Source organism: Leopardus geoffroyi, chromosome D2 (genome assembly GCF_018350155.1).
Source record: "Leopardus geoffroyi isolate Oge1 chromosome D2, O.geoffroyi_Oge1_pat1.0, whole genome shotgun sequence".
Classification (NCBI taxonomy): domain Eukaryota; kingdom Metazoa; phylum Chordata; class Mammalia; order Carnivora; family Felidae; genus Leopardus; species Leopardus geoffroyi.
The window spans coordinates 59435168-59456756 of NC_059334.1; the positions used below are offsets into that span (position 1 = coordinate 59435168).

Below are 21589 nucleotides of genomic sequence, written 5' to 3' on the forward strand. Positions count from 1 at the left end.
ATTAAAAAAAAAAAAGAATAAAGAAACATAAAAACTAAATGTAACATGTGCATTTAGTGAGGATTAAATCCTGGACAATAATTTATTTTCTTGTACTATAACGACTATTAGTGAAACAATTGGTGAGATTGTAATAAGGTCTGTTCATTAGATGATAGTACTGAATCAATGATAATTTTCTTTCATAAGAGAATGTCCTTGTTTTTAGAATTACATATTAAAGTATTTAGGAGCAACAGGGCATTATGTCTGCAATTTATTCTCAAATAGTGTGTGTGTGTGTGTGTGTGTGTGTGTGTGTGTGTGTGTCTAGAGAAAGAGAGAGAGAGATTGGGAGAGAGAACAATAAGGAAATGCAAGCATGGTAAAATGTACACATTTGGGAAATATGGGTGAAATGTATATATAAGAATTCTTTGTATTATTCTTGCAGCTTTTCTGTAAGTCTGTAATTACATCAAAAAATTAAAGTAGGATTTTTCAGTCTCTTATGGGCAATTCTCTTTAAGAATTTTCTTTTTCAAATTTTGGGCCATACTTGCTCCTACCACCCCTGGAGCTCATCCATAGTCTTGTAGGAAAGAGGGACTGGTGAGTGATCCTAGAATAGGCACAAGCAACATCATACCTTTCCGGGGGAGAAATCTGCAAAGAAGGAAGCATTATGGCTTCACATTCCCTCATTCTGCTCTTTTTAAGTCCAAGAAACAACTTGACTCCTAATTCAAATCTGTGATCATCTTCCCTTAGTATCTGGAGAACTCATACTCAGCTTTTTAGGACTTGGAAAATGGGTTGGAAGTGAAGCTTCTGTCTGCTGAGAACCCAACCACAGAGTAAGAATGATCAGTAAGCTGAACTTTTCCTAATGCCATAGGCTGATTAAATTGAGATAACTTCTAGATGGCCACTAGGTGGTGCTCTTGCTGTATCTTTTTCTCTCCAATTCTCCAATCCTACTCAGAATTACTACTCAGAATTAACATTGCTCTGAACTGGTTGTCAACCCCATATGGAGATGTAGCATTTCTGATTATTATCCAAGATGGTAAAGACTATGTATTTTGAGAAAAATGGTTTTACCTGGTCAAATGCCCACCGATACTCAGAAACAGTATTCTTTGTAACTTTTTAATTGAAGTACATGCAAACAAAAAAGACCAAGAAGTTGTTTAAAAACCTCTTGGGGGCACCTGGGTGGTTGAGCATCTGACTCTTGATTTCTGCTCAGGTCATGACCTTGCCCACGCTCAGCATGGAGTTTGCTTGGGATTCTCTCTCCCTCTCTCTCTGCCTCTCCCCTTCTCTCTCTCTCTCTCTCTTAAACACACACACACACACACACACACACACACACACACACACACACACTTGCTCTCTCTCTCAGTAAATATTTATAAAATAAGTAAATACATAATAAAAATCTTCTAAATTAAGGTTTAAGCCTTGTTTGCTGCCTATTCACTACCTTCTGCCCACCCAAATACCTTCTCTCCCTTGTTAATTCTTACTTCAGCAAATTTTGTACTTTGTCTCAGGAGATAAGGGGTGTTTACCCACCCACCTCTATGAAATTCAGCTTACTATTTTGAAAGCCCAAATCGATACTTGGTAGAACATATTATCAGTCTACCAACCTGATTATTCTAAACACACATTTTATATTCATTAAACAAACATTCCTCAAAGTCCAACATGTGTGAAACACATGGTCATTGGTTTCTATCCTTAAAAACTTCTATTGAGAAAGATGTCCCAGAATGAACTTTCTTTAGTACATCTTTAACATTTAAAATTGAATTATACAGAATAGAATCTTTTTTCTTTTTTTTTTTTAATTTAATTTTTTAATTTACATCCAAGTTAGTTAGCATATGGTGCAACAATGATTTCAGGAGCAAATTCCTTAATGCCCCTTACCCATTTAGCCCATCCCCCCCTTCCACAACCCCTCCAGCAACCCTCTGTTCTCCATATTTAAGAGTCTCTTATATTTTGTCCCCCTCCCTGTTTTTATATTATTTTTGCTTCCCTTCCCCTATGTTTATCTGTTTTGTATATTAAAGTCCTCATATGAGTGAAGTCATATGATATTTGTCTTTCTGTGACTGAGTAATTTCGCTTAGCATAATACCCTCCAGTTCCATCAGAATAGAATCTTTTAATAGTATGCTGACCTACCCTGATCATGTATGCACTCAGAATGAACTTATAGAATAAGCATGAGCTTTGAAGCCAGATTGACCTAGGTTCAAATCCTAGCTCTGTCACTTACAGTATAGACTTGGGCTCTGAGTCTCAGATTCCTCATCTGAATGGGGGAATACAATGTCTTTCTTGTAATATTATGAAGATAAAAGATGATGTCTTTAGAATGCATTGAACACAGTGGGTGCTTAACAACCAGTTCTAGTCATCCCACTATATGCTCCTGAGGGGACAAGGACTATGACTCATTCATTTAGCATGGTGCCTTTCAATAAGTGTTTGTTGGGCTGAACCAAAAGTGGGGGGAAAATTGACATGTAGAGTAGAATGAAATAAATGAATAATTTTCAAACTAAATAAGGTGTTATGGCTCCATATTTGACACATACCAGCAATATCATAAAATAGTCAAGGATAATTCCTATTTAATAGATGGAGAGAGGCTAGAATATTTAGTCCAAAGAGAGGAATAAATTCATAAAGTCTCAGGTAAGAGAAACAAAGCCAGTCCTTGGCTGATGTATGAAGCAAGTAAAGTCAGCAACCCTTACACAACGTGATGGTAGAAATGTTGGTGGCACAAATCAATTTTCCTAACACGTCAACCGTCCAGAACACCAGATGAATACGAGGCTTAGAGGTTGCGGCAATCTAAACCCAAAAGCAGGGCAGGAGAAGTCCAGGATTGCTAGATTGAGTGATGATTTCAGCTCCTATGTCTCATAATATGATATGGAAACTGCAGCATGCATCAGAATTACTTAGAAGGCTTATTAAAACAGAGATTGATGTAGGTCTATATGGGGCATGATAATTTTCTTTTTTTAATTTTTATTTATTTATTTTGAGAAAGAGTGTGTGTGTTTGTGTGAGCAAGAAAGGGGCAGAGAGAAAGAGAGAGAATCCGAAGCAGGCTCTGTGCGAACAGTGCAGAGCCTGACACGGGGCTTGATCTTGCCATCTGTAAGATCATGACCTGAGCCTAAATCAAGAATCAGATGTTTAACTGACTGAGCCACACAGGTGCCCCAGGGCTCAATAATTTTCATTTCCAATACATTCCCATGTATTGCTGATGCTACTGGTTCTGGGACTGCACTAAATCACTGCCATGACCTTTTGCTATATAATCCCATTTGTCTTTGATAGCGTCTTCAAGAAGGCAGGGGGTTTCCTACTGTCTGTTTCTGTGATTCTCAAGACTGGAAGTACAGGGCACCTGAGTGGCTCAGTTAGTTAAGCACCCAACTGTCAGCTCAGGTCATGATCTCATGGTTCATGGGTTTGAGTTGATAGCTTAGAGCCTGGAGCCTGCTTCGGATTCTGTGTGTGTGTCTCTCTCTCTGTCCCTCCTCTGCTTGTGCTCTCTCTCTCTCTCTCTCTCAAAATAAATAAATAAACATTAAAAAAAAAAAAAAAGACTGGGAGTGGGGAAGAAGAAATAACATCTTTCCCAAAGGACTCTCAGAACCCCTTTGGGATATGAAAGCTTTGACAAACTACACAGCCCTCTTAGAATAGCCCCTTCTCACCACCAAGGGAAAAATCACTGAATCCATTGCCCTAGGGAGCCACTGGCAGTTCCTGGAGGGGACCATATCCCTCCAGCATGTTGTAGGAGAAAAAGATTGAGAACAACTTGTTGATCTTTCCTGTGTCTCCTTTCCCCCACTTGACCCCATTAATTACCATTGAGGTAAATCATTTGACTTTCCTTTAAAGAACCAGCTTGCCTAAGTGGAACACCTGGTTCAGAGATTTCTGAATCTGACAGGGACTCAGCATATCCATTTTACCACCATCCTTCTCCATATCAGGAGAAATAAAAGACCAGCTATTTACTACCTGAAAACATCTATTATATGCCCTATGCTAAGTTTTGACACACCTATTGCATTTAATTCCACAATAGCACTACGTATTTGGTGCTATTATTATCCCCATTTTCCAGTGTCAGATAGCTGAAATAACTTGCCCATGGAGCCAGGATTCAAATGCAAATCTATCTGCTTCCCTAGTAAACTAATTCTTTTCTGCTCCTAGGACCCATCTATATTCAAGGCGTAGAAGTAACAGGAGGGAAAATGTAAGCTCCATAAAAGGCAGAACATCCTAGCTACTAGTGCTTTCAAATTATGAAATGGATCATTTCACCCACACCCATTTCATCTCCAGCAGTGTCGGTGAGGACTGCCTACTGAGGATCACGTGGTGTGGGCTCCTGCAAGCAGCCTTCCTGGTTCCTTCTTTTAAGATCCAGTGAAGGAGTGGAATTGCTCTGTTTGTTTCAAAAGGCAACACTAGACAAGGGAATGGGTCGGAGCTGGAAGGAATCAGACAGAATTCGAGTAAGTATATTGAATGTCCATATGTCAGTACGTTACTTCCTTTTTGATATAGTGAGGGCCTCACTTCAGGACATTTTCAGACACTGCACAATGACTGCTTGAGAATGCTATGAAGAAGATTCAGAGACCAGGTGGTGGCTCACCATCCAGCACAGAGTATCTGATTTTTTTTCCCCCTCTTGGACAGAACTAAGTTCTCTTGCATACACTATATCATGCCTTTATACCTTGGCCTCAGATCAAATTCACAGTTGCTAAATAATAATAACCACCATTACTGACACATTATGCACTGGGCTTTGCACACATTGTCTCCCATAAGCCTAAAAAAACCTCAGAAAGTAGGAACTACCATCTGCATTTTATGCTGTAAAATAACTGGTCCGAAGATCATACAGCAAGTGAGTAGAACTTCTATTCAAACCCAGGTCTGCCTTACTCCAAAGACCATGAATTTAGCCATCACTCTACATTACACTAATTAATATATCCTCTACCACTCAAATCCTTCTGATTAGGGACTCTAACTCTCCTTCCAAAAATCAAGCCAAATGTTTAGTATTATGCAAGTTTCTAAGGTGCTCTTATAAGAAAACTCTATTTAAAGAGTCCAATATCTGAGTTAGGAGGTGAATTGCAAAAAGCTATTAGTAAACTCAAAACATCACCATCTTAAAAGAAGCTCCAAAGTCCTTCATTCTAGTATAAACAATAACAGATAATTGTATATAAATCTGTATGAAGAGTCATACTTTGACATAGGTGAGCCCAAAGAAGGAAAAACTCACATGTACAAAAATGTTACCTGGGTTACTTATAGTATCAAAAGATTGTAAACAACTTAAATATCCTACAAAGAGGCAATATTGAAGTAAGCTATGATATGATCGAGTCACTTGATGGAGTGTTACAAAGCCATTGAAATGGTAATAAACATAGAATGCAAAATTGTTTCTTTGTCATCATGACAATTAAATACTTTACAAAAATACTAGGTATGTAAAAACTTGAAGGAAAAATGGACTTTTCAATGAATGAGTAGTGTAATAGGTGGATTTTATTTCTCTTCATTCCCATGGAGTTCAATTAATGCTACAATAATAATACAATATAAAAATCATAAAATTATTTTCAAAAATCTTTCCTCCTATTTGTTTCCAAGTCATAGGTTAAAATTTCCAGGTGCTAGATGCTGTACTAGACTTAAGATCTTCTCTTGGTTAATACCATGATTTTATTTGAGATATCACACCTCTGTGGATCATCTCATGAATGTTGCTAGAAGCTGAATTCAACCCTGGCTCTTGGATTTGGGCGGGAAGCTTAGACCTAAACTAATCCATGAATACCCCTTCCTTGGCCCCATTACAGGTTAAGGGATGAGCATGTAACTAACACATTTCAGGTCAAGAAATCACAAAGAGGGGCACCTTGGTGGCTCAGTTGAGCAGCCAACTCTGGATTTCAACTCAAGTCATGATCTCATGGTTCATGGGATCAAGCCCCACGTTGGGCTCTGTGATGACAGCATGGAGCCTGCTTGGGATTCTCTCTCTCATTCTCTCTCTCTGTTCCTCCCCTTACTCGGCTCTCTCTCTCAAAATAAATAAATAAACTTAAAAAAAAAAGAAGTCATGAAGAGAGACTTCTGGAGTCTTTTATAAGACCTTCTCTCTTATAATAGATATGAATGAGAAAGTCCCAGAGGATTCAGCCCTAAGATGAATCCGTGCAGCTGGCAGAATTGAATAATAGAAATAGACAGGTCTTTGATGATTAAGTCACTGGATGGGTCATCCCTGAACCCTACCCTCCTTTGGACTTTCATTACCTAGACAATAAATCCCATATGGTTTAAGCCAGTTTCGCTGCATTTTATTCCCTTGTGACATGATCCTTACTTATGTGGAAACGATATTTTCAAAAAAATGGCATTATTTCCAAGAAAATAGAGGTAGAAAGGCTTCTGCTACTGTTGGAACATCTCTGGAGAGCAGCCAATGACTTTAGCTTATTTGTGCCAAAGCTACATTAATTAAAATACATTAATCACCCTGTATTAAAGGAGGCTTACTGACTAAACCGACTGATGGTGATATTCTAGGAACATACCTACAATTAATTCCTCAAGGCTCTCCAAGCTTTATTTCTGGGTAAATCCAGGTCTCCAGAATACAATAAAAATTTACACACACATATATGTGTGTATGTATAAGCATATATATATGGATATATATGCCTATATGCATATATACATACACAAATGTGTACATATGTCTGTATAGTATATCACTACTCCTAAAAATTATGTAAGAATGAGAATTTAATATGGATTTTAAAGGAGGCAGATATAAAAGACAGCCAAAAGAAGAGTAGCTTCAGTCTTTAACATTGCTTTTATCCATTATGATATTCCATGTCTCATATAAAACCCAACAAAGCCAATTCTTCCCAGAACTAGAGTCTCCTTATTAACTGGTGTGCTTTTTCTTACCAGTGAGAACTGCGCAGCCTGTTTATGTTTTCTTCTTGCTTTGGGTGCCAGGAATCTCAGGCTTTGTTCTTATTTGCAGTACTTTTGTTCATCTTAAGTTTTCTGGTACAAGGTGTCTTCCCCCCTATGTTTTCCCATTTCTTTTGCTAAGTTTTTTAATTATAGTTCTAATGGGCTATATTTTATTGCATCTGTGCTTTTGAGAAACTGTTTATTTATTTTGAGAGAGGCAGAGAGAATGCAAGTGGGAGAGGGGCAGAGAGAAAGGGAGAGAGAGAATCCTAAGCAGGCTCCACATTATCAGTGCAGAGCCCAACGAAGGGCTCAATCCCACAACCATGAGATCATGACTGAGCTGAAATCAAGAGCTGGATGCTTAACTGACTGAGACACCCAGGCACTCCCGTATCCTGTGCTTTTTTTTTTTTTTTTAAATTTTTTTTTTTTCAACGTTTATTTATTTTGGGGACAGAGAGAGACAGAGCATGAACCGGGGAGGGGCAGAGAGAGAGGGAGACACAGAATCGGAAACAGGCTCCAGGCTCTGAGCCATCAGCCCAGAGCCCGACGTGGGGCTCGAACTCACGGACCGCGAGATCGTGACCTGGCTGAAGTCGGACGCTTAACCGACTGCGCCACCCAGGCGCCCCTGCTGTGCTTTTTAATGTAAGCTGGCTCAGGTGCCTTTGAGCTGGCTCAGGTGCCTTTAATGTAAGCTGGCTCATAATGTAAGCTGGCTCATGTAAGCTGGGGCATAATATATTATTATTATTAAAGAAGCATAACTGTAATAATTGTTAATCACCACCATCATCATGAGCTTAGGTAATAACCTGATTTTATCCATTCCAATATTTATAGTAGAGACTGAATATTAAGTCCTCTCTTTTGAACTGCTGGAAGACCTTCCCAGCTCAGAGCAGTAACAAGAAGTCAGCAGTTGCTTTGTGTGCCTAGCTCCCCAGGTGATTGCCATCTAGGCCATCATATGCTACTGAGCTCCTTCCTTGGTCCTAATTACTATTTAATGGAACTTAGCTGTTATTTTCTAGCAGCCCTCTCCTTGGGCAGGAGAGTGCCAACTAAATGACAAAGAACCTTGAAAAGCTGGGGTGCTTCTGCCAGTGAGTGTATAATTATAATTCTTTATATGTCAATACTACTCCTCTGTTGGAAACTCTGTGCCTTCAAGTTTTTGAAACTCAAAAGACAACTACTCCTTCCTAACCTGGATAGCTGTGAGGAAAAGCAAGGATTTTTTCTAGCGATCTGGAGGTCTCTTCCCTCCACCCCAAACCCAGCCCTGACAGTCATTGTGCGGATAGAACTTCCACTGTTCCATCAATCTTCCAACTGTTGAAGGGTTGGAAGTTCCTTGGGCTTTACCAATTCTATAAATTTACCCTGTGGTTACTTAGATGGTCTCTTCCTGAGCCCCTCTTATCACCTGGATTGCTGAGAAGCTCTCTGAAACATCTCTACCTATTTCTTAGCACACTGGATCCAGTTTGGCTTTGGTCATATAATTTGAGAGGGAGGGAAGTTTGTTTTATGCTAACTCCTCCAGGGTGATTCTTCTTTCTTGTGAAATAAAATAAAGAACCCTGAAACTGTCACTTCTTATGCCTCTGCAACAGTCTCTGATAATAGTTTCACAATAGTTTAGTGAAATACTTTAATACCCACTCATGGTGGAAAACTATCAGGCCTCATCAGCCTCCCTGGCAATTTTGTATCAGGGAGGTTATAAGTGCCTTGGTTTCTCTGGGTTCCATTAATTGTTGCCACTCCCATGTCAAATTATGGGCAAGAGTTCTCCCCTTATTTGGCATAGACTACTAGTCATTTCTCAATACCTTTCCTCCCCTTCTTACATGATCATGTAATTTTATCTAGAAGCACATGGCTCCCATCTAAATACCACATTACCCAGCCTCCCTTGCAGCTAGTTATGGTGCCTGAACAAGTTCTGGTCAGTGGAATGTGAGTGCAGTAGTAGGCTTCCACTTACAACTTCCAGCTCATGTCCTTAAAAGGATGGAATGTACTTTCCTTTTCTACTTTCCTACTTCCTGACAGCTGTAATATGCACATAAGAGCAGGAGCTGGAGCATGAGGTAGAAGGCATACGTTGAAAATGGCAATGCAGTGAGGTAGAAGCAACCTGGGCTCCACATGACTGTGGAGCCCCATATTAGTCCAGGGCTTCTCATACCTCAGAATGTTACGAGAGAGAGAAATAAACTCCTGTGAATGTTTCATATGAATACCTCCACGTCAGATGGGTACTTTGGAAAAGGAATTTTTCTAGGAAAATTACGGAAAAAGAGTTGAAGTCAACAAACTGACAACACAAAATTCCTATGTTAAGAAAAGTCAAATCTAATCACAGATCTCTTAGTTAAAACTACTTACTGAGTATATAAAATCCTTTTCCTTTTCTCAGTAGGAAGTGCCCTGTTAAGAAATCCTCTTAGAAAAAAAGAAAAAGAAAAAAGAAATCCTCTTTTCCTGAGGGGCTCAGGAAAGACGTGGGTGCCTGGATGGCTCAGTCAGTTGAGCATCTGACTTTGATTTCAGCTCAGGTCATGATCTCATGGTCATGGGACCAAGCCCCACGTTGGGTTCTGTGCTGACAACATGGAGCCTGCTTGGGATTCTCTCTCTCCCTTGCTCTCTGCCCCTCCCTTGCTAATGTACCTCTCTCTCTCTCTCCAAATAAATAATTAACTTGAAAAAAAGAAGAAATCCTCTTATTGTTGCTGTTCTTCTTGGGCAATTCCTCCTTCTACTCACACGTTCTAATTAACTCTATTAGGTCATTTATATAAAGTTGGATTGCAAATGTCTCATGTTTCTTAAAATGGACAGTAGGCAGAAGAAAGTTGCGACCTAGAAATGAGGGAAGGGTTAAATCCTCAGAGCATTCTCTAGAGGATTATATAAAACGAGTGCATTTCACTAAAATTCAAATATAAGTGCCTGGAAAATGGCTGAAATGATATACACCAAACTATTTACAGTGTTTAATAATAGTGGCCTTTAACATTTTCCATATTATTTGACTTTTGTTTTTAACAAAGAACTATGTATTAGTTAAACTTTTAATAAAGATATTCCCAGGGTTTTGGGGGGCAAGGGGTAGAATTCTTTTGGAATGGAATGAGGAGAAACACTGTTTTATATTTTCCTTTCATTGCCCTTCCAGACTCTGACTCTGGCAAAGCTCTTGCATATTCATAGCCTGAGGCCTCAGTTGGCTCTTGCTCCCACCCCTGCCTACTCCAGGCTGAGAGCCAGTAATGTTAAAACAAAACAACAGCAACACACACACAGACACACACACACACACACAAATGGCAATGACTTTGGGTTTCCTCAGACTTGAATAGTTGCTTGCTTCTGAGACCTGCGAGAGTTCCCAGGTCTCTCTGAACCTTCTGTCCACCTTGCTGTCACCCTGGAGCACCTCTCCATCCATGTGTCACTGTCGGTTTATGTGTTGGCTTCCCTTGCTCCCTGAAGGCAGAGGGTGTATCTCATGTATCTGAAAGCCTTTAATAGTTGACCGAGGTAATAGGACTTCATAAATATTTGAAAGAATGAATGTGTGAATAGCCAGGATCTTGTCCTTAGTTTGAATGTTTTGCTAATAAGCTCTCAATATTTCATTTGTTGAACACTCCATGCTGAGAAACAATATGATTTGACTAGCTGAGACTCATTCTCTAAACAAGTGGTTGTCAAACATTTTGTTCTCAGGACACTTTTGTGACTCCTAAAAATTATTAGGAACTCAAAAAGGTTTTAATTTGGGTTGTATCTAACAATAATTACCTTACAGAAATTAAAACTGAGGAAAAATTTAAGCATTTATAATAATGATTCATTTTTAAACAATAACAAACCCAATATACATAAACATAGACAACATATTTTTATGAAAAGCAATTATTTTCTGAAACAAAACAAATAAATTTGGTGAGGAAAATGGGATTGTTTAACCCTTTTGCAAGCCTGTTTAATGTCCATCTTTAAAGAACACTGCTGGATTCTCACATCTGCTTCAGAATTCAACATGTTGTTGTATGTTGTTTGGTTGAAATATATTTGAAGAGGGGCGCCTGGGTGGCTCAGTTGGTTAAGCTACCGACTTCGGCTCAGGTCACGATCTCGCAGTTTGTGAGTTTGAGCCCTGCATCGGGCTCTGTGCTGACAGCTCAGAGCCTGGAGCCTGCTTCAAATTCTGTGTCTCCCCCTCTCTCTACCCTTCCCCTGCTCATGCTCTGTGTCTCTGTGTCTCTCAATAATAAATGTGAAAGAAAAAAATTTTTTTTTAAAAGAAATATATATGAAGAAAATATGACCTCTCTCAGACATGTAATTTGGTAAGGGAGGACCTCACAAACCCCCTGAAAGGGTCTCAGGAGGCCCCAGGGTCCTTGGAGCACAACTTTGACAATATTGCCCTTTGCCTTATATCTGTGACTAGAACCTCCACACAGGTCTAACGATCTACTTGAACTTAAAATCATAGACTTACTGTTGCCACCACCGAATAGCATAAGGAAATTATTAGCAGCGTTATTATAACCCCTTACCTGTGTACCATGTTTCATTGTTTTCAAAGCATTTTCTCATGCAATACCTCCCAACAGCTTGTCAGACATGGTCTAACTATCCCACTTTGCCCACGAGCAGTTTTCCTATTGTTAAATATCAAAATTCCATCAAGTAAATTTTAAAGATCTAATTGGCTTTATTAATTGATATGTGAATCGGGCAGCATCCCATCTAGCAAGTAGAGGGGAGCTCCAAAGGGCTGCAGAAAAGGAAAGGTTTTTAAAGAGGCAGTGGAAAAAGGAAATTATTAGCAAAGAAGCCATTGTTTTAGGCAAGATCGCCCTTCTATGCAGAACAGAAGGGACCTATCAGTAAATTTCCTAGTGTTGGCCAGGCAATTCCCATGGCAACTGATTAAAGGTTAAATTTTTGGGAGGTTGAAACTGCAATTGGGTCAGGTAGTAAGTCTTCTTTTACTGACGTGGGGCCTTAACCTAAGTGACACCATTTGGGTCCTGTGGTTTTCTTTTTAACACTATGAATCATGAAATTCAAATTTATATGGTCTGCTCAGGGTCATTCAATTGGCAAGAGGCAGAGTCAATACTCACACTCATGCTTTATGAATGAGAGCTACATGTTCTTTCTCTGGCTACTCACACCAGCAGTGCCCCAAACTGAGCTCATCTATAAAAATCTAGAATAGCTAGATTTTATCAGCTACTGCTGCCTGCTCTTTGTACTTGATCAAAGCATAGTTGTAGGTAAAAAGCCCTTCCCTGATTCCAAGAACTGGCACTTAAATGTACTACTGTATTCCTAGAGACCAGTGACAGCCTCATGAGGGGGAAAACTAAATGACAGGTTATCATCTAGCATTGGACAACAAGATATGTCCAGGCTCACCAGTCTTGTAACAGTGATCCAGGCCCTCAGAATTCTGGGGCACCAGGGAATTCTACTACGGTAAATATAGGCCAAAGTGTGCTAGTGGGCCTAAATCCCTATTATTTAGCTAGAGCTGGCTCAGATCACTTCACCCTAGTACCAGAAGGACTTTGTAACTTTCTGTGTCTGGGTGGGCCATAGGTAACTGAGCATGCTAGGAAAAGCATGAAATCATGTGTTTCATGATTTCATGATTTCATGTTTTTCCTAGCCATGGCCAAACTTGATCCCCAGCAACTGTTTCTAGAGGGCCTAGTCTTTCCGATCCTTCATAAGCATTATCCTGATGCCTTCTCAGGCTTTTCTCAGATCTCAGGCTTCCAGTGGGTTAAACTTTACATTTCAATTATTTCCTAACTTATAAACGAAATAAACTGGTATTTATTAAAAGCCTACTATATGCCAGGCACTGTTCTATTTGTACTTACTTCTTTTCCACCAATCTTACAGAGGTGGTCATTACCATCATCTGATATGTAAAGAAATCAGGGTTTCCAGGGATTTATGTATCTTGAACTACCTTGCTAAAGGCAATGGCTGATAACTGGTTGTACTGTCATTTGAACCATGTCGTCTTATTCCAGGTCCCATGCTCTTCCCATCACCATCATACCTTCACTAACGTCATGATTCTATGTGACCAATTATCTTCTTCCATCCTTACAGTCACATAGGGTATAAGAGCTCACCCACAGACATTTCCTGAACCTCCAATATGTTCTGTTCCTTTCCTTGCCAATTCTAGGAATGTCCAGTCAAGAAAGACATTTTCTTTTTTTTTTTTTTTTTTTAATTTTTTTTTTCAACGTTTTTATTTATTTTTGGGACAGAGAGAGACAGAGCATGAACGGGGGAGGGGCAGAGAGAGAGGGAGACACAGAATCGGAAACAGGCTCCAGGCTCTGAGCCATCAGCCCAGAGCCTGATGCGGGGCTCGAACTCACGGGCCGCGAGATCGTGACCTGGCTGAAGTCGGACGCTCAACCGACTGCGCCACCCAGGCGCCCCAAGAAAGACATTTTCTACGGACGTTCCTCAAAAAATTAAAACTAGAACTACCAGGGGAGCCTGGATGGCTCAGTCAGTTAAGCGTCTAACTTCAGCTCAGGTCATGATCTCACGGTTCCTGAGTTCAAGCCCCGCATCGGGCTCTGTGCTGACAGCTCAGAGCCTGGAACCTGTTTTGGATTCTGTGTCTCCCTCTCTCTCTGCCTCTCTCCTGCTCCTGTTTCTCAAAAATAAATAAGTGTTAAAAAAAATTAAAAAAGAAAACCTAGAATTACCATATGGTCGAGCACTTCCACTTCTATTTATCTTAAGAAAATGATATCACTATCTCAAACAGATATCTGCACCCCTATGCTCCTTGCAGCTTTATTTACAATAGCCAAGACATGGAAACAACCTAAGTGTCCATTGACAGATGAATGGACAAAGAAAATACAGTACATATGTACAATGAAATATTTTTCAGCCACCAAAAAAGGAAATCCTGCTATTTGCAACATAATGGATGGACATTAAGGACATTATACTCAGTGAAGTAAGTCAGACAGAGAAAAACAAATGCTGTATGATGTCACTTATATGTGGAGTCTAAAACAAAAAACAGAAACAAAACCCAACAAACTCATAGATACAGAGAATAAATTGGTGGTTGTCAGATACAGCGGGATGAGAGGGGAAGTGGAATCAGTGAAGGTGGTCAAAAGGTACAAACTTCCAATTATAAGATTAATAAGTCCAGCATGATGACTATAGTTAACAATACGGTATTGTATATTTGAAGGTTGCTAAGAGATTAAATCTTAAAAATCCTCATTATAAGAAGAAAAGTAACTATGGTGACGAGTGTTAACTAAACTAATTGTGGCGATCATTTCCCAATACATACATATATGAAATCATGTTTTACACCTAAAATAAATGCAATGTTGTATGTTAATTATATCTCAATAAAGAAAAAAAAGAAGGACATCTTCTTCCTAGCCTCCAAATTTACTTCAACTTCTGTTAATGCAGTATTCTACCCATCTATGAACAGATCCTTGAGATCCACTCAAAAAAGGCAGAGTGAACAGAGATAGGCATTTCTTTACAACCATTGATGAATAAAGAGCATCCAGTTGACATTAGTTGCTGTGGAGGCACAAGTCACCAAAGATTGAGGGTCTGTGCCCTCCTCCCCAACTGCATGGTGACCAGACCCAGCCGTGTCCTGTCTCAGAGCCGCTCCTATACAGGGCCAGTCCCAGGTGCACCTTTGAGATAACAATACTGTCTCCTAAAACAAACAGCCATTGTTTTCATACAAAGACCTTCAATGTTTCCTCCAACAACAAAAGGCTACAGCCATCCTGCCAAGAAGACAAAGCGCTGGAAGCCCTTTCATAAATATCAGGATGGTGGGAGGGGAGGAGTGCAGGCAAGAAGATCATTCTCCAGCATTTTCTATGTAGAGGAATAGGACAAAATCCACCCATCAGGGACTGTTCTGAATTACTGATCGTTCCTGAACTATTCATAATGACAATAATAACGGTTTCCTAATCTGTGAAATGGAAGTAATATCTATTCCTTACAGGATTGTTGTCAAGACCAAATGAGATAATAGGCGTAAAAGCTCTTTGTAAGACTTAAAAGGCTGCCCGACTGATAGGGTTATTGTGGGAAGACTGATGTTTCACCCACACCGCCTGCATAAAAAAGATAGCTCTATTTTAGCTGATGAAACTCCTAATAGCTCTGGTATCTAGCGCCACCCAGGTCCTAGAATAAAGCATATGGGAAAAGGAATGTGGTCAGTATGGCTGCCCACCATAGTTCATGAGGGCCTGTCCCAGGCCAAAGTAGGCTATTTTTCCTAGCCCCAGGAACCCAAATCCTGGAAATGAGCCTCCTGGTGGTTGGTCCCTCACCTAGGGTCTAATGTGCCAAACTTCACCCCCCATCCCCTCTCTTGTCCCTCTTAAAACATGCCTTCCTTAAACAATTTACACAAAAGTAGATACACATAATAAATTAAAGCTTGAGAAAACTGTCCATCCTCACTGATAATCAAAGGCAAATTAAGGCAAATTGTACCATGTTATGCCTACTTAATAACAAAAATTACAAATGAGAATATCCAATGTTGGTGAGATTGTGACAAAATTGGTCTGATCTCAGAGTACTAGTCGCCTCATAAATTTGTATGATCCCTTACAAAGGCAAAAATAACACCACATGGCAAGTATTAAGAAGGTATTCCTATCTTTTGGCCTAGTAATCTCCCTCCCTGTAAATTCCAAAGGAAATAATTTAACAAAAATGGCAAAAAGTACCAAGTATACATACATTTACCTATAGTTGGCAAATACTGAGGCAACAAGAGAAGTATTATAGTTAATTGTGATGTGACTGTAGTCATTAAAATGAAAATATAAAAACTGCTTACGAACATGAAGAAGTATTTAAGATACAATTGTAAGTGAAGGGAACCATATGATACAACTAGGTAAAATATGTAAGTATGTGGATAAGGACTGGTGATAAGTGACAATATCTATGGGGTTGTGGTGGTAAATTATAGGTGACCTATATTTCAAATGTTCTTTAATGTTTTTATATCATTTTTAAAATACAACAATAAAAAGAAAGAAAAGTAACCAGCTGGTAGAATTCTCTCAAAATTATGCTTCTCCTAAGGTAGGATAGGTAGTTATCCTTGCTAAGATGTTCATGGGTGTTAATAAATTAATGTGTAACACATTGACATGCAGAGAGGCCGTAGCAGATTCCAGTTAAAAGTCTCAATAACTGAATCAAGCCAACAGTCACTGAATTGGATCCCTGCTTCTGCCACTTAGTTGCTGTATGGCCCTGGGCAAGCTATTTCACATATCTAAACCTTTCTGGATTTATAAAATGGGAGTGATGACAGAACCAATATCCTAGAATCACTGTGAGTAGTCAACAAGATAATGTACATAGCGTAGTGCTTTCATTCAGTAAAAGGTTGGTGTGTGTGCTGTTAATAACAACAAGGATGTGGTTGTAGTGATAAACTGAGGTCTTCTGGAGAAAATGCCTTAACTTAAATGGTGCTGTTCAAATGATATTAGCCCTATATGCCTATCTGTGAAGCCAACCACAAACCAAATAGACCTTACTTTTTTAGAGCAGGTTTAGGTTTAAAGCAAAACTGAGTGGAAGATACAGAGATTTCCCATATACCTTTGCCTCCACATATGGACAGACTTCCCCATTATCAAAATCATCCATCAGAGTGGTACATTTATTACAATCGATGACTCTACATCGACACATCATTATTCAAAGTCCATACTTTACATCAGTGTTCACTCTTGGTGTTGTATATTATATGGGTTTGGACAAATGTATAATGACAGGTATCTATTATAATATCATCATACAGAGTAGTTTCACTGCCTTAAAAATTCTCTGCACACCACTACTCATCTCTCTCACCTCTCGGATCCCTGGAAACCACTGATCCTTTTACTATCTCCATAGCTTTACCTTTCTCAGAACGTCATACAGTTAGAATCATACAATACGTAGCCTTTTCAGATTTGCTTCTTTCTTGAGAGGTATTTTTTTTTATAACCACTCTAGAGGACCAAGTGAGTATATTGAAATTCCACTAGATGATACAAAGATAATTACTATCAGTGATTGGGTTAGATTATTTATATATGTTATCTCCATAAGATAAATAGTATTATCCTTGTTCTAGCAACAAGGATATAAAACCAGTTATAAAACCCAAAGTTATAAAACCAGTAAGTGCTGGCATTTGAATCCAGTTTGTCTGTCTCCAACCTTCATATCTTTCCATTATGCCACAGTATTGACCCTAATACCAAATATGGGTCCTGGAACATCTGAATCCATAGGAACTGACAGGGAAAAGCACACTGATAAAGGTGGATTTCCAAACACATGTCATTGAAGCTCTTGGAAGACAGCATCCTAATAGAACAACACAATAGCCACCCTGAAATAGACCTGCCTAGCTGTAGAATGGGTTGCCCCATGAAATAGTGAAATCCCCACGGATATTTCCCAGGATGGGGCTAGTTGGCCACCTGACAGAGCACCACAGGAGGAATCATAGAGAAGGGATTTCTGTGTCCTTGAGCTGGACAACCTCTAAAGCTGGCTGCTCAGGGACTCTGCACTCATTGGACTGAGTTTATGACTCAGACTTTTGCAAGTCACAGACCATTTAGCATTCACCAGTGCATTAAAATGCCCCTAAATATTCTCAGTGGGCTTCCAGAAACCCAACTTCAACCCCCTTCAGTTCCATACACAGGAGCCAGAAATGGTTCGCTATAACTCTGGGGAGCTAGGAACCTCCCAATCTTGCTCCAGAGGCTAATCTGGAAATAGAGACATTTATATAGAAAGGCTCTCCCTGTGGGTTTCAGCTGCTATCACGGGATCTGAAAAAGGAGAGGACACTCCTTCCTAGCAGATGGTTAAGACAAAAAATCAATATGTCAACAAATGAATTTCTGATGGTCACTTGCTGAAAGGAATCAAATGGCCCCCACAGAATGTACACTTGGTCGACTGTTGTTTCCCGCACACACTGTCTCCTTTCACTCTGTGCTGATGACCCATGGTAAACACTCAGAACTGCCCCTTCTATTCCCACAGAGTAAGTCCCAACAGAGTGCAAGCAGAGAAAGTGCTTTCTGCTCAGTTTTCCTACAGGGCTCACATAAATGTAGTTGGCTCTAAGATGATGACGTTTTCCATCTACACTTATGTTTTCAGACACTTTCAAAAGATTCGTGCATCCTAAAAAGGACAGAGCTTTCTGTGGGGTATAAGGTCATGCAATAATGGAGGCACCTTAGTTGTAGGGTCCAAACTTCAGTTTAATTAACACACACGTACACACACAACTCCATGAAACTAGCTAAAATTCACTTGTGCAAGTTTTTGAAGAAGCCATTGGCTATGTACAAAGCATCCTATCTATAGGCCTTATACCATCTATTTGGTGCACCTTTGTTATTATCTATAATTATTTGACTCTATCCTTTCATCGCTCAGTGTTTTATCCTTTCACTGGGTTCTTTCAACTTAGATACCAAACCTTCCCAGTTTGGGAAGTTCCCAGAACTTCAGATAAGCTTGCTTCAATGTCTGTGGCATGGTGGTCTCTCACATGGGAGAATCTTAGCTGTATTGACCACCATACCACTTGCATCTTTAACCCTTTTATCAGGAATCTGAGCTCCAAGGCCTGCTGAACCTTTTTCCTTCTGCCTCTAAAGAAACGGGGATCAGACATAGCATAATAACCATGTAAAACCCACCAAACTATTTTTGTTCCAAATAGAAAGGAACCATTTTCCACATTTTACAGAAGGGTAAAAACTTCCACTTTCCAACAGAACATGGTGGCGGCTGAATTGGTGCCAGGAACTTGAATTTAAAAACTGTATTCCCCTCATAATGCTTGACAAAACAACTTTAATGCAATTAAAGTTAATACAATTAAAGTTTAATACAATTAAATTTAATACTTTAAAACAATCTGCCTTCTTCTCCTGAACTCAGTGACAAAAATTTCTTTTAAATTTTATTTTTATTTATTTTGAGAGAGAGAGGAGCATGAGCAAGAGAGGGACAGAGAGAGAGAGAGAGAGAGAGAGAGAGAGAGGAAGAAAGAATCCCAAGCAGGCTCTGCACTGTCAGGGCAGAGCTTGTGAACCAGGAGATCATGACCTGAGCCAGAGTCAGACACTTAAATGACTGAGCCTCCCAGATGCCCTGACAAATTCTTTTTAATAAAAATATCTTTAACTGAAAAGGTAACCAATCCCAGGACACGACCTGCTCACACACAGATGCCATCTCCACAGGTGTTGCTGTGGAAGTGTGTACACAGATGTTGTGCGCATAGATGCTTCTCACAGAGACACAGAGACAAATGTTACTCACAGAGACAGATGTCCACCAGGAACACGATGTATACTAAAAGCTCCCGCAGGGTGGTCTTGACATACAGCTCCCGGTTTTCAGCTGTGTTCTCAGTCAAGGTTGTTCCCCAAAGTCCTAAGGGACATAGGAGAGACGTCTAGGATCCCTAAGAGCAGGGTTCCTCCCAGTTGCCCGGCCCATCAGTCTCTGGACTTTACTCCCATTTCTACTCTGGCCCTCTCCTCACACATCACCTTATTATTATCTTCCTGAATCTGGCTACTCTAACCACACTCAAGCCTGCCCTCCTTCATCAAACACCCTGAGGTAGATAGTGGAAAAGACACTGGGTAGAAGAGAATGAAGACCTGGAAAGGAGGTCCTTGTTTCAGGTGGGGCCATCTAGGGTATCATCACAAATATGTCCTCCCTCAAGCTAACTCCCACATACCTTTCTGGGTCCCCAGAGATGGAGATGACTGCACCAGGCTCTCTGTCTGAGAGACCATGAGACTGGCCTCTGTGTTCTGGGGACATCGGCTCTAAGAGACAATTCATAAAGCCCAAAGAGATATTGACATCCCACCTCTTCTTCAGATCACATCTCCCCCCAAAGCTTTTGGGACCCCTCTTCTAACTCCAGTATCCTGAAAGAACCCTCCTCCCACCAGGTACCTCTGATGCCACGGCAGATCTGGAAGCAGCAGCTGGACACCAGGGTCCTGTATGCCTTCTTTTGGGGTCCATCTTCAGGCTTTTTGGGCTGGGATTCGGGGGGCATCACACTGGAGATGGTGCAGATCCTCAGTGTCCCATGTGGGGACTGGGGACCACTGTAGGCAGGGTTGTCCCAGGCTCCTCTCCCCATGTTTTGGAGCTCTTGCCCCTTGGGACTTCCCATAGCATTCATGGGGAATGAGGTAGGGGACCTGGCACGTCAGATACCCACTGTCACCTGAAGAAAGAGGGAGCAAAACACAGTCCAGTCTAGTTAGCAGAAGGCAAAGGAAAGAGAGGGTGAGAACAGCTGGTCTCAGAAAGCCTCTGCTTCCTGCCTTTTGTAGGGAGAATCTATACTAGCTGTGGGGAGGGAGCAGACAGAAGGGGGTGGAGAATGGCCATCAGTCCTGTCTGGGGCTCTTTCTTCCTCTACCTTGGAGAAAGGGGGGGAGGAGGGAGCTAGAAGGCAGGGGTTTGGCAGGAGAAAGAGAAGACTGGGAGGAGGAGTGAGAGAGGTGTGCTGGGAGGAGAGGAGGGCTGTTTATAGATGGGCCTGGTGGCTGATGGGGGCGGGGGGGAGGGTCCCAGTCGGAAAGAAGAGGGGATGAAAGAGCAGTGGGAGGAGCTGGCAAAAGAGGATGCCTGGCAGACTCCGTTGTGGGTCTGGGCTAATTTCCACTAAAAGCTCCTGAAAGGGCCGACATGGATTGGGCTGGGGACCAAGGCCAGGGACAGGAGACTGGAAAGTGCTGCCCCCCTTCCAGGTTCATTCAATGGTGTCTGAGGCCCCTTTAATGTCTCACCTTGGGCTGTCCCCTGTGGTGGCCCTACAGCTGGGGAAAGGAAAGAGGCAGGAGGAGCCCCTGTTTTAGACACTTAGGGGGCAGGGTCCTGACTGCTGATGAGGTCACGATGGTGGGGGGCACTATGGAGGTCCAGACTCTCTATATCCTTTCTCTGAGGTCTGCCCTCCTATGGCTTATGAGAGAGCTACACTGGCAGAAAAGTGTTCCTCAAAGGTATGAAGCTCATCCTAGGGAAGAGGCTAAGCCCTGATTGGGAGAATGTATCAGAGAGCAAAGGGCAAGGACAGTGTGATTTGGAACTCCTTAAGAAGAGTAGATATCTGGACTCAGCTCAGCTGACAACTTTATCTTATGACTCTGCTAGGTACTGGACCGAGGGCTGTAACCATGAGCACATAATGGAACTATGAGAATTATCAGAACTGGTCTGCTTTTTAAAATTTTTTTTCATGTTTATTTATTTTTGAGAGAGAGAGACAGAGCACCAATGGGGAAGGGTCAGAGAGAGAGAGGGAGACAGAGAATCCAAAGCAGGCTCCAGGCTCTGAGCTGTCAGCACA

General features: G+C 40.8%; 1 protein-coding gene across 2 annotated transcripts in view; it reads right to left on the reverse strand.

The window, feature by feature from the left end:
• Positions 1 to 20753, reverse strand: part of PKD2L1 (polycystin 2 like 1, transient receptor potential cation channel) — a 31237-nt gene extending 10484 nt beyond the window's left edge. The window contains exons 1-2 of one of the 2 annotated variants that reach the window (XM_045438569.1): positions 20179 to 20753; positions 19525 to 19638 (exon numbers count right to left, since the gene is read on the reverse strand). In XM_045438569.1, the coding sequence (XP_045294525.1) occupies positions 19525 to 19638; positions 20179 to 20413 (349 nt within the window). In that variant the 5' untranslated portion in view covers positions 20414 to 20753. Of the gene's footprint in view, positions 1 to 19524; positions 19639 to 19954; positions 20039 to 20178 lie in introns of those variants that run through there. The other variant, XM_045438570.1, reaches the window with a different exon arrangement.
• Positions 20754 to 21589: the final 836 nt, after the last annotated feature.